The 15,530-nt window shown below is 39.1% G+C and overlaps 1 protein-coding gene across 3 annotated transcripts in view; it reads right to left on the bottom strand.

Moving 5' to 3' along the window:
- The window catches only part of LOC135219521 (proclotting enzyme-like), an 84,864-nt gene that overhangs the window by 35,546 nt on the left and 33,788 nt on the right, over nt 1-15,530 (bottom strand). For all 3 annotated transcript variants that reach the window (XM_064256352.1, XM_064256353.1, XM_064256354.1), the window contains 4 exons: nt 6,705-7,239; nt 6,329-6,465; nt 4,054-4,214; nt 1,052-1,153 (listed from right to left, as the gene is read on the bottom strand). In XM_064256352.1, the coding sequence (XP_064112422.1) occupies nt 1,052-1,153; nt 4,054-4,214; nt 6,329-6,465; nt 6,705-7,239 (935 nt within the window). The remainder of the gene's footprint in view (nt 1-1,051; nt 1,154-4,053; nt 4,215-6,328; nt 6,466-6,704; nt 7,240-15,530) is intronic.

Raw genomic sequence — 15,530 nt, 5'->3', positions numbered from 1 at the left:
AAACTTCACATTTTATCCAATTTCCACCTTCTGATGTAGTATGTAATACAAGCACACATTCAACCCCCACTTATTCAAGGTTCCGGATTTGCGGAATCACTTACTCATGGATTTTTCCATGGAAAATATATACACATTATTCGCAGAAAATGAGCATATTCACGGTATTTTTCATAGAGAAATATCCACTAATTACTGTATTTTCGCATAAGTTTCGTGAATAAATGCATTTTTTTGATAAAATGATCAAAATACTCAGGTATGTATAAGCATTTTCTTTTCGTGCTTGAACTCTCAAAATAGGCAGTTATAAGTGTTTTTAGAAGAGTTCCAAGTATTTGCGGATTTGACCTAACGGGGGGGGGGGGGGGGGGGGGTTGTGGTACACATCCCCTGCGAATACTAGGGGTCGAATGTGATAAAGACCAGTATTCTTTGTTTGTACGTACTTCATAATGTAGAGTGATTTATCTTCTTAATTATATCCACTCAATGTATCTCTCTATTAATCTGTGTTTGTTATTATTTTAACTAGTATTTCTGTGCTCTTGTTTGATCTCATATTTCCATATTTTTTCCTTTTACAATTTGCAAGTAGTAGCAGCCATACGGTCATTAATGTTTCTTAGTTTGGTTGCTTCCAGGACTCACTTCTTACATGTCTGCTAATGGCAACACTCAACACAAATCTGTACATATACAAAATCCCGTATGCAAGTTATCTGGCTTCCCTGCATTACCTTTATGTTTTTCTAAGGTATTCATGCCCAAGTTATGTATGTATTCATGTTGTAAAATAAGAAAATTTTTGTGGGTTTTTATGCGCACACAACATTCTGATTAATGGATAAAGTACCGGAGCATATCATGAGTTTCCTTGGTTTAAATGCTGGAGTATAGAAAGATTTATGTGTTTTCAGAGCTTTCATGCAAAAGGGTGGGATTCTGACTTGAATAATACCTCAGTTGAACAGTTAATTCATCTATAAGTGTTGTAGTGTTCCTTAAAACACAACCAACACTTTACAGTTTAGAAAAGTGCAAAACTCACCTTTACTGAAGCGAGTGTGGGTCCAGCCAATGACATTGAGATTTTGGTAACGAAATCCATCATAACGGAATCTATGGGGCAGGCACAATGGCTGAATAAAGTCTGAAATAAATTAAAAATACATTACTCTTAAATTAGACGACAATTTGGAAACATATATTGTACTTTGATTTCATGTGAAATATTTTACGGCACTAGGTTTTCTAGCTATGAGATGAAGTGTTGCTGAATTTAAATATTGAATATCTTATTATCTAAAGTAAAGCATATAATTTTTGTTGTACAAAACTATGATAGGTAAGGCTATTTAAAAAAAACCAGTTTAACAAAAAAATATCTGGAGAAAGGAATTCACAATGTTTTATAGGCATTTGTAGAGTCAGTGTACCAATATGAATTATTGTTTCACAGAACACAAAGCTCATGTCCTCTCCCCTGACACTGTAAGATTAAATCTAAATCTTTTTTATTTCACAAAATGCATACAAAGTAAATTAAGGAAAATGTCTATCACAAAGGCAGTGCATTCAAGGGCGGGTCACTTAATGCAAGAGGTACAAGAACAAAGGAAAATACAGTACACAACTCATAAGTAAGATTCCTAGGGAATCAGTTACTTAATGTGGGATAGTGGGGGCTATGTATGTCTTGTATGTAAGAGCAAAAAAACTTACATAACTCCTCAGTGCAAAAAATCTTTTCTTATTAACATGTTTGGCTCCAAGTGTTACAAAAGTAAGCCATACACCGTATATACTGCACGTGATTTTCATTTGGTGTCAATCAAATTTGAACTACCTTACAGATTATGATTCTATATGTTCTACCTCAAGTAAGAAGTCGTGATCCCTTTTGGTAAGTTGACGACCTCATATGCTTACAGACTTTTATTACACTTGTTATATTTTCTGTATGTTTACACCTTACCTTTGCTGCAATGTCAACTTACCAACAAACATGTGAAGCCATAGTCTCCTATTACTGACCTCCATTCACAATAATTTGGCAATGAGAATGAAATCACTAAGATGTTTCTTTACGATTTATAGTAAATATTACCAGCAGTATTAACCAGTACCTATACATGTTGAATTAACATATAACAACCACAAAGAATCCACAAGAAAAGCACATATAAGACAACTAAAGGTAGCAAATATAAGCACTAGTAGTTCTTGCTCAGACTTTTAAGGAATGGAGGGAGGTACAGTTTGGAAATTCTGGGATAAGGGGTCCTTTTGGATTTATTAATCATAGACCAAAGATGGTATGACTAAATGAAGCACTGAGGCCTTTGTCCTGCATGGCGAAGCAGGCCTGGGTACTAACTTCACTCACCATGTCCTTGGCTTAGTTCAATGATCTTGTGATGCCATACAGTATGGATTTTTTTATGTGATGAGACACAAACACATCAAAAGTGACTGAAAGGGTTTGCCTTTTTGCCATCCTATCTACCACCTTCCTACTTCTTCCTACCATTTGTGAGAAATGTACAGTGCACGCATTTACTGAGATATCTTCCACACTAATTTTTATATCTTAAATACTTTTCCCAAAACTAAAAACTTTCTGAACTTAGTGGTGCCATACGTAAACTGTTTATAACTTGCTGAAACTACTCTGCTAATATCCCTATGATGATGCTTTAGTGAAGTATTCCTTTATAAGTAGTGAAACATGGCGGAAAATTTTCTTTAATCACTGCACCATCCCCAATTACTCTGATGCTGAGGCTTGCTTTAAATCAAATCCACGCTGAAGCGTTTCATACAAAGGGGCAAAACTTTTCATTATTGCAAAAACACTTTTACAAACTATTTTTCAATGAAAGTTTTTAATTTCTGTAGTTAAATACGTATTAGGCTGATATAATGCATCTGATATAATGCATCAGTGCCTCTGACCAAGAGATTTCATCGTGAATTATTTTTGCTGTGCCATTTGCATTATAGATTTACAGCAATGTAAAACATAATTCAAGAACAGGCTGAAAGAACATTACGCATTAATGGTACGGTGCAACCTTGGAGTATTTTGTAACATACTAGTAAACAGTATACTACACAGTAAACTGTACGTAATCACCATGTTTCAGAATACAAAAACGTATTGCAAAATAGAAAAAAAATTACGGCCAAATTTGATGGTGAGTTATCCATTACCACAGTAATGGGGCACGTGGGTTCTAGGACAAAATATAAAACTGTTTTCCTAAACACTCAAAATTATGTCTCACTCAAAACAGAAGGTTGTTTCCAATGTTTCTCTTAGAAGATCCCTTCAATTTTCCAAAGTTTCTCCAGTTTTCAATATATATTAATGACATAAACTAGGCTAGTGTTTTCCATGAAAATGACGCCATGTAAGTCTGGAAAGTGTACATAACCTTTTCAGTTGCTTGCCCACCCAAGCAGGGGGATACTATAGTTATGCTCATATTTCAATGCCATGTTATTCTGATCAAGAGGCTTCTCCAAGAACCTGATTCAGTTTTACTTTAAGCCTAAATGAAAAGGGGGGGATCTAACTACCCTATATGCTGCTAAGGACTTAAGAAGAGGGTTTTATTTCACTGCAACAGAATTATTTTCCTGAAGGCTCCTAATGAGTCCCACAATGACAAGGGAAAACTATCAATCTTCAAGCCTCTTTGAAAAAGATGGAGGAACTCTCACCTTTCCATGGCCAAGATCTAGGCTCTACGACCAGTACCTACAACAGATCCTTAACACAGCCCATTCACAGGCTAACCTATACCCTTCCTAAATTCACCATCCTCCATTCTATTCAAAGGTCTGAGAGCTGGTGAAAACCACAAAGATTACTCACTGATACTGAATCTATCTTTGGTAAAAAAAAAAAAAAAAACATGGCAAGAACTTCCTTAGCTTGGAGGCAGCCACCTACATTAGGGCACATCAACCAAGTGATTGTAACGGTATATCATCAATTACTACATATAGAAATGGTTGCAAATTTAAGAATTAAACTTGTATTACCATTAAATGTGACGTCCAGAGCAAGCGTTATAATGGCAATATCATTGGCAAATGTGTCTGATTTGTAGCCTGGAGTCTGGAAATTGCCAATGCGGATATCTTGGGGTTTGGCCAAATCGTTGTTTCTACCTAGGTCGAAATCACCTACACGAACATGTGTTCTGGAAATATAAGGTTAAATCAGTTAACAACCAAACTCAATGATACTGACAAAAACTAGTGAGAATCAGGATTTTTTCAGGTTCACTTAAGAGAAGCTTTTATCTGATTATCTAAAAACTTGGAATAAACTGTGTTGTTAAAAAAAGAAGAGATAGAGAGAGAGAGAGAGACCTGAAAACCATGATATTACCTTTTCATTAAAACATTTATTTACAAAATAACAATACTATTTCTGTTATACAATACGTATCTCAATTTTCACAGTTGCTTTAATAATGATAGTCAGATGAAAAGCATGGACAATAGGAAACAGTATAGAAACTGCAAATAAGTTTTGTTAAGTGTAGTCTATGTTCTTATCCCTTTTCTCCATAGCAATTCAGGTTGATGTTTTTTTTTTTTTGTGTGTGTTCAAATTTCCCTCCATAAGTTTTTCCCTCCAATATTAACACGTGAAGTAAGTTACCGCTTGCTAGAGGCGGGACCGCGGAAGAACCAGGGAAGCGTCCTGGACATGGAGACCAGCACATGATAGAGAAGGGTTTTGCTCCAGAAACAGTTGCTTTCGAAAAGAAAAATGTATTGAGAACTCCCTCTGATGCAATGCAAGAGACGGAGTTACGAGCCTAATAAAGTTAAGCGAATCTACAATAAGGATTCTTCAAGCAACACCAAAATCTTGAAATACACACGAGAGGAGTGAGGGCATGATGCATGTTAAGGTAAGCGGGTAGCGTATGCTTCACGTGTTATTTCAGGGACTGGGTGTTGCTGAATTCAATCGGGACAATCTCGATAACAGTAAATAAGTACCATTCTTAGCTTTACCATACCACTGAGCTGATTAACAGTTAGGGCTGGCCTGAAGGATTGGATTTTTTTTTACGTGGCTTGGAACCAATTGGTTACTTAGAAACAAGACCTACAGCTTATTGTGGGGCCCGAGCCACATCGAGAAATGAATTTCTATCATCAAAAATAAATATCTCTGGTTCCTTATTGGCATTGCTGGGAATCGAACCTGGACCACGTAAGGATAGGAAACTGGAAATACATACTTTACTACAGTATACAAAAGATGATAATGTTTCTGCATACGTACATAACTCATCATTGTTGAACCATGCCTCTTAGAATCTTACATAACGCACGTTATAGGCTTGGGTCAGTAATTTATTTTTTAAATAATGGACTTGGGTTGGCTGTTTGATAGTTAGACACCAGAAAACTATAAAATCACACTGCCTAGTTCAGGGGAATACAAGCTAATCTTAAGTTTTAAGGTACAGCAACTTACTTTTCCAACAAAGCAAATGTCGATATTAAATAGAACAGAAACTGTTTGGCAAAATAATGGAAATTCCACGGCACATGGGCATTTTCTATACAACAGTAAAGCACTGCACTGTACTACATTGAGCTCCAAAATAAAATGCATGTTTATTTCATCTTTGTCTTCTTTCCCACTGTCATCCTTACATTAAGGGGTCGGTTGCCTGATGTGCCTTCTCCACTGCCTTCCTCACAACATTAGGCATGGTTTATTTTTGGCAAAAGGGGTTTTTACGACCGCTTGTCCTTGCTGTTAGCAACCACAGTTATTGGCGTTGGGCCTTCCCTTTGACTAAAAAGTCCACCTGCAAGGTAGTAGTTTCTGCAGTTATTGGCAGTGGGCCTTCCCTTTGGCTAAAAAGTGAGATTGCAAGGCAGCAGCTGTCCTTTTACGACATGGAGGACCTACGGCGGTAGTATTCTTACACCTCTACCACAGGGGTCGTTTATTTCATCTTTGTAAATATCTGTAAATGGCACACTTGCTGCTGGTGAGCTTGAATGGGAACTGGGTTAGCTGTGCAAAAAAGAAATTTGGCAAAAATGTCCACCATAAATTTAATAAAAATTAGCTAACTTAGTTCACCTTTCTTTTGTTGATTCTTACATTTCAAAAATTACTGGACCTCAACTCCTCAAAAGTCCTTCTTTTGATCTAAATTAATCATATAAAAATTTCAGTTTCCTCCATGCAAAATACTTCAAGAGTATCTATGAAAACCTGAGATACTGCTACGTACGAGGCAATAAAAAATAGTTACAAATAATATGAGATACTTACGGATTTGGTCTAACTGTTAAGCAGTGAGCTGCAGTAATGACATGCTTCTTGGTAATAATAGCACCTCCACAAGTAACCTCAAAATTTCGTGTCTCATCAAAGAAGCCTACAGCAACAAGCCACGGCCAATGTGATTGCTGTAAAGATAGAACAAAATCTTACTATTCTTATTTCAAAGCTAATGATAATATATTACACCAGTTTTATTACAGTAAAAGACAGTAAAATTCAGTTGTAAATTTCAACTTCCCAAGATCATTTATGAAAAGGATTATCAGAAGTGTCAGCTTAACATATCTCTTCATTTTCTAAAAAAAAATTCAGGATCAAAATACTAGTAAATGATTCTTCTAGACGGAGGAAATCTATATCTTACCCCATTTGCTCTTGCAGTTTTTAAATTATCTAATGATCCACACGCTCCCTCTGGTGGTATATCAGAACCAGTGCCAGAATCTTGAGATTGATCATCATTTGTTCGATCTGGCAGTAATGAATTAGGAGAAAATGAATCGCCATTCTGAGGTCTCAGAGTTGTCCCTGGAGCCAGTGGGTTTTGGTTAGATGGAACTTGGGGATGAATGGGCAGAGACACTGCAATCTGGTCTCCTGTACCTTGCAGGAATGGATTCTGAGTTTGAGTTGTTGGAGGGAGTGACCCAGCAGTATTTGTTGTAGAGATGGGAAAATTATTTGGTGACTGAGAAGGAAAACTTGGCAATGGTAAGTTCTGCTGAGGTGCAACAGGAAGAGCCTGGGAACTTCCACCTGATGTTGATCCTCCAAATGTTATATGAGATGGAGTCTCTTGCTGGGCAAAGCCACCTGAAGATGGTAGTCGTACTGATGTTGGTAAAGCTACATTATTTGGGTTATTTGGACAGCAGATGCGGACGTTTGTGACCTCCAAACTTGAAATAAAAATATTGGTTTTATTGACTCACAGATGTGTGTCTATAATTAATTTTAATGAAAATTTACACTTAGCATGCAAAAGAAAAAATAAATTCCTTAATTCCTTTCAAATAATTGCTTCTTCCCTAAGGACAATAGGCGGGAATGCAAAATTATTTATGACTCAATTGTGCTCCTATTTATTCACTTTCTTCCCTCGGTTTACATAAAACTTTTTAGTAACATTGAACAAGGTCTTGTCCAAGTGATGTTGTCCCAAAACCTACATCTCATATTTTATATACAATACCAAATTAAAAAAGATATGACTTTCTTTTGTTAAAAAACAATCCCAGAGTTTTGTAATGATAATACAGTAATGATGTGTTTTATATGAAAAAACCAGCACACATGAATGCATGACTAAATAAAATCTTTCATGATAAGTCCTCTGTTGCTATTTCCTTGCAATAACCTTTGACTTGAATTATTTCTGCTACAGCACTAAAGTTAAGGAGCACAAACTAAAATATTAACAACACAATTAATACCACTTGTTTGTCAGCATGAAAATTTAAATCTGTTACTCAGAATTACATGAAAACCATTGACAACTGGAGGATGGACACTGCAAATCTGGATTGCTTAAAGAATCCTAAAAAAGGATTTTTTTTTATAAAAACTTTAATTACATCATAAAACCAATCGCTCACATATGCCCAAATTCATGGTCTTCTGTTGTTATCAGAATTACACAGTTTAATAAGGAAAAGACAGGTAGCAGCATGGCCTTCCAAGTGCTACCTGGAGCCTTACTTTTCATGTTATTTAGATATGAGATTGAAATGAGCAAATAGTTGTATAAAAAACTCATTTTGTTTCTTAAAAAGATCAGTTTGTTGGATTAAAGTGGGGATAAAATGCTGAAGAATCCATTAGAGGCTTGCACATTGCAAAAAGTCAGAAACAGAGGCTGTGGTAATTCTGAGTCATTATAAAACAAGAGAGGCCCCATTAGTGTTAAGTAAGACATTTCTTGCTAATTACAATTGGCTAAGTCATGGAAATGGCACTATATATATATATATATATATCTATATATATTATATATATATATATATATATATATATATATGTGTGTGTGTGTATGTGTGTACAGGTAATCATCCCTGGAATTCAGCATCTCTATATTACAAAACAGGAATGGATGAAAGATGACAGCAGTATTAGGAATGAGGAAATGGCGGCAACAAATGTGTATCCATCCACTTACGGAAGAAATCTCAAGAAATTACCTATACTTAGTTATTGACAGTTCTGTACAGTTGAATGTGTAAATAAACACATCCTGCAGTATTATTGCCAAAATAATCTTTGCAGAGGTGTACAGGTGATTTTGCTCAGCACTTTTATGGCCCACTGACGGACAAATTATTGCAAAACTGTCCTATGATCTCAGCCTGTTTAATAGGAAACTGCTAATTTTACTTTTCTTACCTACTAAAATGTGTAACATGTATCTTTTTTCCTCATATCAAGAAAAACTGAAGCACAAAACCATTTTTTTCTCAAGTGTTTTCTCATTTCATGGATTACATTTATATAGTAAGATATTAAATGAATGACAACTTCATCCTTATCAGAATTCAGCTATTTACGTATAAGACATTTTTGCCAAATAAATGTCACCATTAGTGCAATACATCATAATGAAATGATCTTTTAGGCAATAGATATCATTACATTGAACCTCATGTTTAATTTGCTCAAAACAATACTTTTGCAGGATGCCTTTTCACAAGTATAAAAATATGTGTGGCAATGTTTTCTTACAGCACAAACACCCTGCCTCCCCGTCTGGGGTCACTTACAGAGTTCTGACAAAGACATGAGACCTGTCACTGTTTTCTGTGGATTAAATTTTAATATCTTCCATCAGTATTGGACCAATAAGGACAGAGCAGCATTATAAAAGAACAGTTTAGCAAATAAAAAAATTCAGAGGCAAAAGGAAATGGAACAAGTGACTATGAGCCTCAGCCGAGAGATGTCAAAAACCTTACGAATTTCAACCAGCCAAAGAAATCAAACTTTTAGGTGTTTTGACTCGTAACAGGGTTGAGTGTTTAGCTCCGTCTCTGTGTTTTATCCTCTGGACGTTGATTTGTTTGCCCTTCCCGTATCTGAATGGGAAACATCTGGGGAAAAAACGACCAACGCCTGTGCATTGATAACATACACTAATTTCCATAAATACAATTGTATTATTTTGATTTACAATATGTACCCTTTGCTCCCTGATTTTAATATGCTTTTTATATGATTCTTGACCATTTCATTTGTTTAGTAAATATGAAATTATAACAACCATATGTTTTTTAATATGAAATTCTAAAGCTAGAATGAATAAATTATGCAGCTCATACAAAGCACAGCACTGGAGTACTGTAAGCCCTTCAGCACATCAGACAGTGAAAAAAGGAAGTTAGAGCTGTTGGATAGCAAACCACAGAAATCTACCAATAAATGAGAAAAAAAGATCTGCAGTAGCACAAAGTAGTGAAAGTTAGTGAACAAGGATAACAGGATGGATGGCAATATGGAAAAAATGAAGAGGATGGAGTTTACAAAAATAAAAAGTGGGTACAGCTAAGGGCCGAAGATACGTCATAAATGCCCATCAATAAAGTCTGCAGTGCTCTATGTAAACAGCTACAAGGACCCAAACATCTGCAGTGCTCTATGTAAACAGCTACAAGGACCCAAATGTCTGCAGTGCTCAATGTAAACAGCTACAAGGACCCAAATGTCTGCAGTCCTCTGTGTAAACAGCTACAAGGACCCAAACGTCTGCAGTGCTCTATGTAAACAGCTACAAGGACCTAAATGTCTGCAGTGCTCTATGTAAACAGCTACAAGGACCCAAACGTCTGCAGTGCTCTATGTAAACAGCTACAAGGACCCAAACATCTGCTGTGCTCTATGCAAACAGCTACAAGGACCCAAATGTCTGCAGTGCTCTATGTAAACACCTACAAGGACCCAAATATCTGCAGTGCTCTATGTAAACAGCTACAAGGACCCAAACGTCTGCAGTGCTCTATGTAAACAGCTACAAGGACCCAAACGTCTGCAGTGTTCTATGTAAACAGCTACAAGGACCCAAACGTCTGCAGTGCTCTATGTAAACAGCTACAAGGACCCAAATGTCTGCAGTGCTCTATGTAAACAGCTACAAGGACCCAAATGTCTGCAGTGCTCTATGTGAACAGCTACAAGGACCCAAACGTCTGCAGTGCTCTATGTAAACAGCTACAAGGACCCAAACGTCTGCAGTGCTCTATGTAAAATCCTACAAGGACCCAAACGTCTGCAGTGCTCTATGTAAACAGCTACAAGGACCCAAACGTCTGCAGTGCTCTATGTAAACAGCTACAAGGACCCAATTGTCTGCAGTGCTCTATGTAAACAACTACAAGGACCCACAATGTCTGCAGTCGCCCCTCTCTATGTAAAATCAGCTACAAGGACCAAATGTCTGCAGTGCTCTATGTAAACAGCTAAAATACAGGAGGAACCAAACAAAATGTGTCGTGCATTCTAAATGATATAATAAACAGCAATACAAGGGCTCAAAATGTCTGAAACAGTGCTCTATTAAACAGCTACAAGGACCCAAATGTCTGCAGTGCTCTATGTAAACAGCTACAAGACCCAAACGTCTGCAAATGCTCTATGTAAACAGCTACAAGGACCCAAATGTCTGCAGTGCTCTTATGTTAAAACAGCTACAAGGGCCCAAATGTCTGGCAGTGCTCTATGTAAACAGCTACAAGGAGCCAAACGTCTGCAGTGCTCTATGTAAAAAGCTAAAGGACCAAAACGTCTGCAGTGCTCTATGTAAAACAGCTACAAGGACCCAAACGTATATCAGTGCTCTATGTAAACAGCTACAAGGACCAAATGTCTGCAGTTGCTCTATGTAAACCAGCTAGCATGGGACCCAAACATCGCAGTAATCTATGTAAAACAGCACAATGGCCCAAACGTCTGCAGTGCCTGTCATGAAACAAGCTACAAGGGCCCGCAAGCGTCTGCAGTGCTCTATGTAAACACGCTACAAGGGCCCAAACGTCTGCAGTGCTCTATGTAAAACAGCTACAAGGGACCCAAATTGTCTGCAGTGTCTATGTAAACAAAGCTACAAGGGCCCAAACGTTATGCAGTGCTCTATGTGAACAAGCTACAAGGGACCCAAAAGTCTGCAGTGCTCGTATGCAAACACTACAAGGCACCCAAATGTCTACAGGCTCTATGTAAACAAGCTCAAAGACCCAAATGTCTGCAGTGCTCTATGTAAAACAGCTACAAGGACCCCAAATGTTCTACAGTGCTCTATGTAAACAGCTAACAAGGACCCAAATGTTCTGCAGTGCTCTATTGTAAACAGCGTACAAGGACCTCAAATGTCTGCAGTGCTCTATGTAAAACAGCTACAAGAACCCAAATGTCTGCAGTCTCTATGTAAACAGCACAAGGACCCAAACTTCTTACAGTGCGTCTATGTAAACAGTTACAAGGACCAAATGCCTGCAGTGCTCATATGTAAAACAGCTATATGGGCCCAAAACGTCTGCAAGTAATCTATGTAAACAGCTAGGAGGGCCCCAAAAACGTCTGCAGTGCTCTATGTAAACAGCTACAAAGGGCCCAAACGTCTGCAGTGCTCTATGTAGAAACAGGTACTAAAAGGGGCCCAAACGGTCCTTTGCCAGTGGCTCTATGTAAACAGCTAAAAAGCGTACCCAAATGGTCTGCAGTGCTCTATGTAAAGCTGCCTACAAGGGCCCAAACGTTCTGCAGTGCTCTATGTTAAAACAGCTACAACAAGGCCCAAATATCTGGGCGAGTGCTCTATGTAAACAGCAACAAGTAAGCAGCTACAAGGGCCCAAACGTCTGCAGTGCTCTATGTAAACAGCCACAATGGCCCAAATGTCTGCAGTGCTCTATGTAAACAGTTACAAGGGCCCAAACGTCTGCAGTGCTCTATGTAAACAGCCACAATGGCCCAAACGTCTGCAGTGCTCTATGTAAACAGCTTCAAGGGCCCAAACGTCTGCAGTGCTCTATGTAAACAGCTTCAAGGGCCCAAACGTCTGCAGTGCTCTATGTAAACAGCTGCAAGGGCCCAAACGTCTGCAGTGCTCTATGTAAACAGCTACAAGGACCCAAACGTCTGCAGTGCTCTATGTAAACAGCTACAAGGACCCAAACATCTGCAGTGCTCTATGTAAACAGCTACAAGGACCCAAATGTCTGCAGTGCTCTATGTAAACAGCTACAAGGACCCAAATGTCTGCAGTGCTCTATGTAAACAGCTACAAGGACCCAAATGTCTGCAATGCTCTATGTAAACAGCTACAAGGACCCAAATGTCTGCAGAAATCTATGTAAATAGCTACAAGGACCCAAATGTCTGCAGTGCTCTATGTAAACAGCTACAAGGACCCAAATGTCTGCAGTGCTCTATGTAAACAGCTTCAAGGACCCAAATGTCTGCAGTAGTCTATTTAAACACCTTCAAGGACCAAAATGTCAGCAGTGCTCTATGTAAACAGCTTCAAGGACCCAAATATCTGCAGTGCTCAGAGTAAACAGCTTCAAGGACCCAAATGTCTGCAGTGCTCTATGTAAACAGCTTCAAGGACCCAAATATCTGCAGTGCTCTATGTAAACAGCTACAAGGACCCAAACGTATGCAGTGCTCTATGTAAACAGCTACAAGGACCCAAACGTCTGCAGTGCTCTATGTAAACAGCTTCAAGGGCCCAAATGTCTGCAGTGCTCTATGTAAAAAGCTACAAGGGACCAAATGTCTTCAGTGCTCTATGTAAACAGCTACAAGGGCCCAAATGTCTGCAGTGCTCTATGTAAACAGCTACAAGACCCAAATGTCTGAAGTGTGTCTGCAGTGCTCTATGTGAACAGCTACAAGGGCCCAAACGTCTGCAATGCTCTATGTAAACAGCTACAAGGACCCAAACGTCTGCAGTGCTCTATGTAAACAGCTACAAGGACCCAAACGTCTGCAGTACTCTATGTAAACAACTACAAGGACCCAAACATCTGCAGTGCTCTATGTAAACAGCTACAAGGACCCAAATGTCTGCAGTGCTCTATGTAAACAGCTACAAGGACCCAAACGTCTGCAGTGCTCTATGTAAACAGCTACAAGGACCCAAACGTCTGCAGTACTCTATGTAAACAACTACAAGGACCCAAACATCTGCAGTGCTCTATGTAAACAGCTACAAGGACCCAAATGTCTGCAGTGCTCTATGTAAACAGCTACAAGGACCCAAACGTCTGCAGTGCTCTATGTAAACAGCTACAAGGACCCAAACGTCTACAGTGCTCTATGTAAGCAGTTACAAGGACCCAAATGTCTGCAGTGTTCTATGTAAACAGCTACATGGGCCCAAACGTCTGCAGTAATCTATATAAACAGCTAAAAGGGCCCAAACGTCTGCAGTGCTCTATGTAAACAGCTACAAGGGCCCAAACGTCTGCAGTGCTCTATGTAAACAGCTACAAGGGCCCAAACGTCTGCAGTGCTCTATGTAAACAAAACAAGGACCCAAATGCCTGCAGTGCTGTATGTAAACAGCTACAAGGGCCAAAACGTCTGCAGTGCTCTATGTAAACAGCTACAAGGACCCAAATATCTGCAGTGCTCTATGTAAACAGCAACAAGTAAGCAGCTACAAGGGCCCAAACGTCTGCAGTATTCTATGTAAACAGTTACAAAGGCCCAAACGTCTGCAGTGCTGTATGTAAACAGCCACAATGGCCCAAACGTCTGCAGTGCTTTATGTAAACAGCTTCAAGGGCCCAAACGTCTGCAGTGCTTTATGTAAACAGCTTCAAGGGCCCAAACGTCTGCAGTGCTCTATGTAAACAGCTTCAAGGGCCCAAACGTTTGCAGTGCTCTATGTAAACAGCTACAAGGACCCAAACGTCTGCAGTGCTCTATGTAAACAGCTACAAGGACCCAAACATCTGCAGTGCTCTATGTAAACAGCTACAAGGACCCAAATGTCTGCAATGCTCTATGTAAACAGCTACAAGGACCCAAATGTCTGCAGTACTCTAAGTAAACAGCTACAAGGACCCAAATGTCTGCAGTGCTCTATGTAAACAGCTACAAGGACCCAAATGTCTGCAATGCTCTATGTAAACAGCTACAAGGACCCAAATGTCTGCAGAACTCTATGTAAATAGCTACAAGGACCCAAATGTCTGCAGTGCTCTATGTAAACAGCTACAATGATCCAAATGTCTGCAGTGCTCTATATAAACAGCTTCAAGGACCCAAATGTCTACAGTACTCTATTTAAACAGCTTCAAGGACCCAAATGTCTACAGTGCTCTATGTAAACAGCTTCAAGGACCCAAATATCTGCAGTGCTCTATGTAAACAGCTACAAGGACCCAAACGTATGCAGTGCTCTATGTAAACAACTACAAGGACCCAAATGTCTGCAGTGCTCTATGTAAAATGCTTCAAGGGCCCAAACATCTGCAGTACTCTATGTAAACAGCTACAAGGACCCAAAAGCTACAAAGGCCCAAACGACTGCAGTGCTCTATGTAAACAGCTACAAAGCCCCAAACGTCTGCAGTGCTCTATGTAAACCACTTCAAGGACCCAAATGACTGCAGTGCTCCATGTAAACGGCTTCAAGGGCCCAAACGTCTGCAGTGCTCTATGTAAACAGCTTCAAGGACCCAAATGTCTGCATTGCTCTATGTAAAAAACTTCAAGGACCCAAATGTCTGCAGTGCTCTATGTAAACAGCTACAAGGACCCAAACGTCTGCAGTGCTCTATGTAAACAGCTACAAGGACCCAAATGTCTGCAGTGCTCTATGTAAAAAACTTCAAGGACCCAAATGTCTGCAGTGCTCTATGTAAACAGCTACAAGGACCCAAACGTCTGCAGTGCTCTATGTAAATAGCAACAAGGACCCAAATATCTGCAGTGCTCTATGTAAACAGCTTTAAGGGACCAAACGTCTGCAGTGTTCTATGTAAACAGCTACAAGGACCCAAATGTCTGCAGTGCTCTATGTAAACAGCTACAAGGACCAAAACATCTGCAGCTATGTAAACAGCTACAAGGACCCAAACGTCTGCAGTGCTCTATGTAAACAGCTACAAGGACCCAAATGTCTGCAGTGCTCTATGTAAACAGCTACAAGGGCCCAAACATCTGCAGTGCTCTATGTAAACAGCTACAAGGACCC

This window comes from Macrobrachium nipponense, chromosome 1, assembly GCF_015104395.2.
Source record: "Macrobrachium nipponense isolate FS-2020 chromosome 1, ASM1510439v2, whole genome shotgun sequence".
NCBI classification, from domain to species: Eukaryota; Metazoa; Arthropoda; class Malacostraca; order Decapoda; family Palaemonidae; genus Macrobrachium; species Macrobrachium nipponense.
Note: the sequence above shows the minus strand (reverse complement) of the source record. Positions and strands in the feature narration are given on the sequence as shown.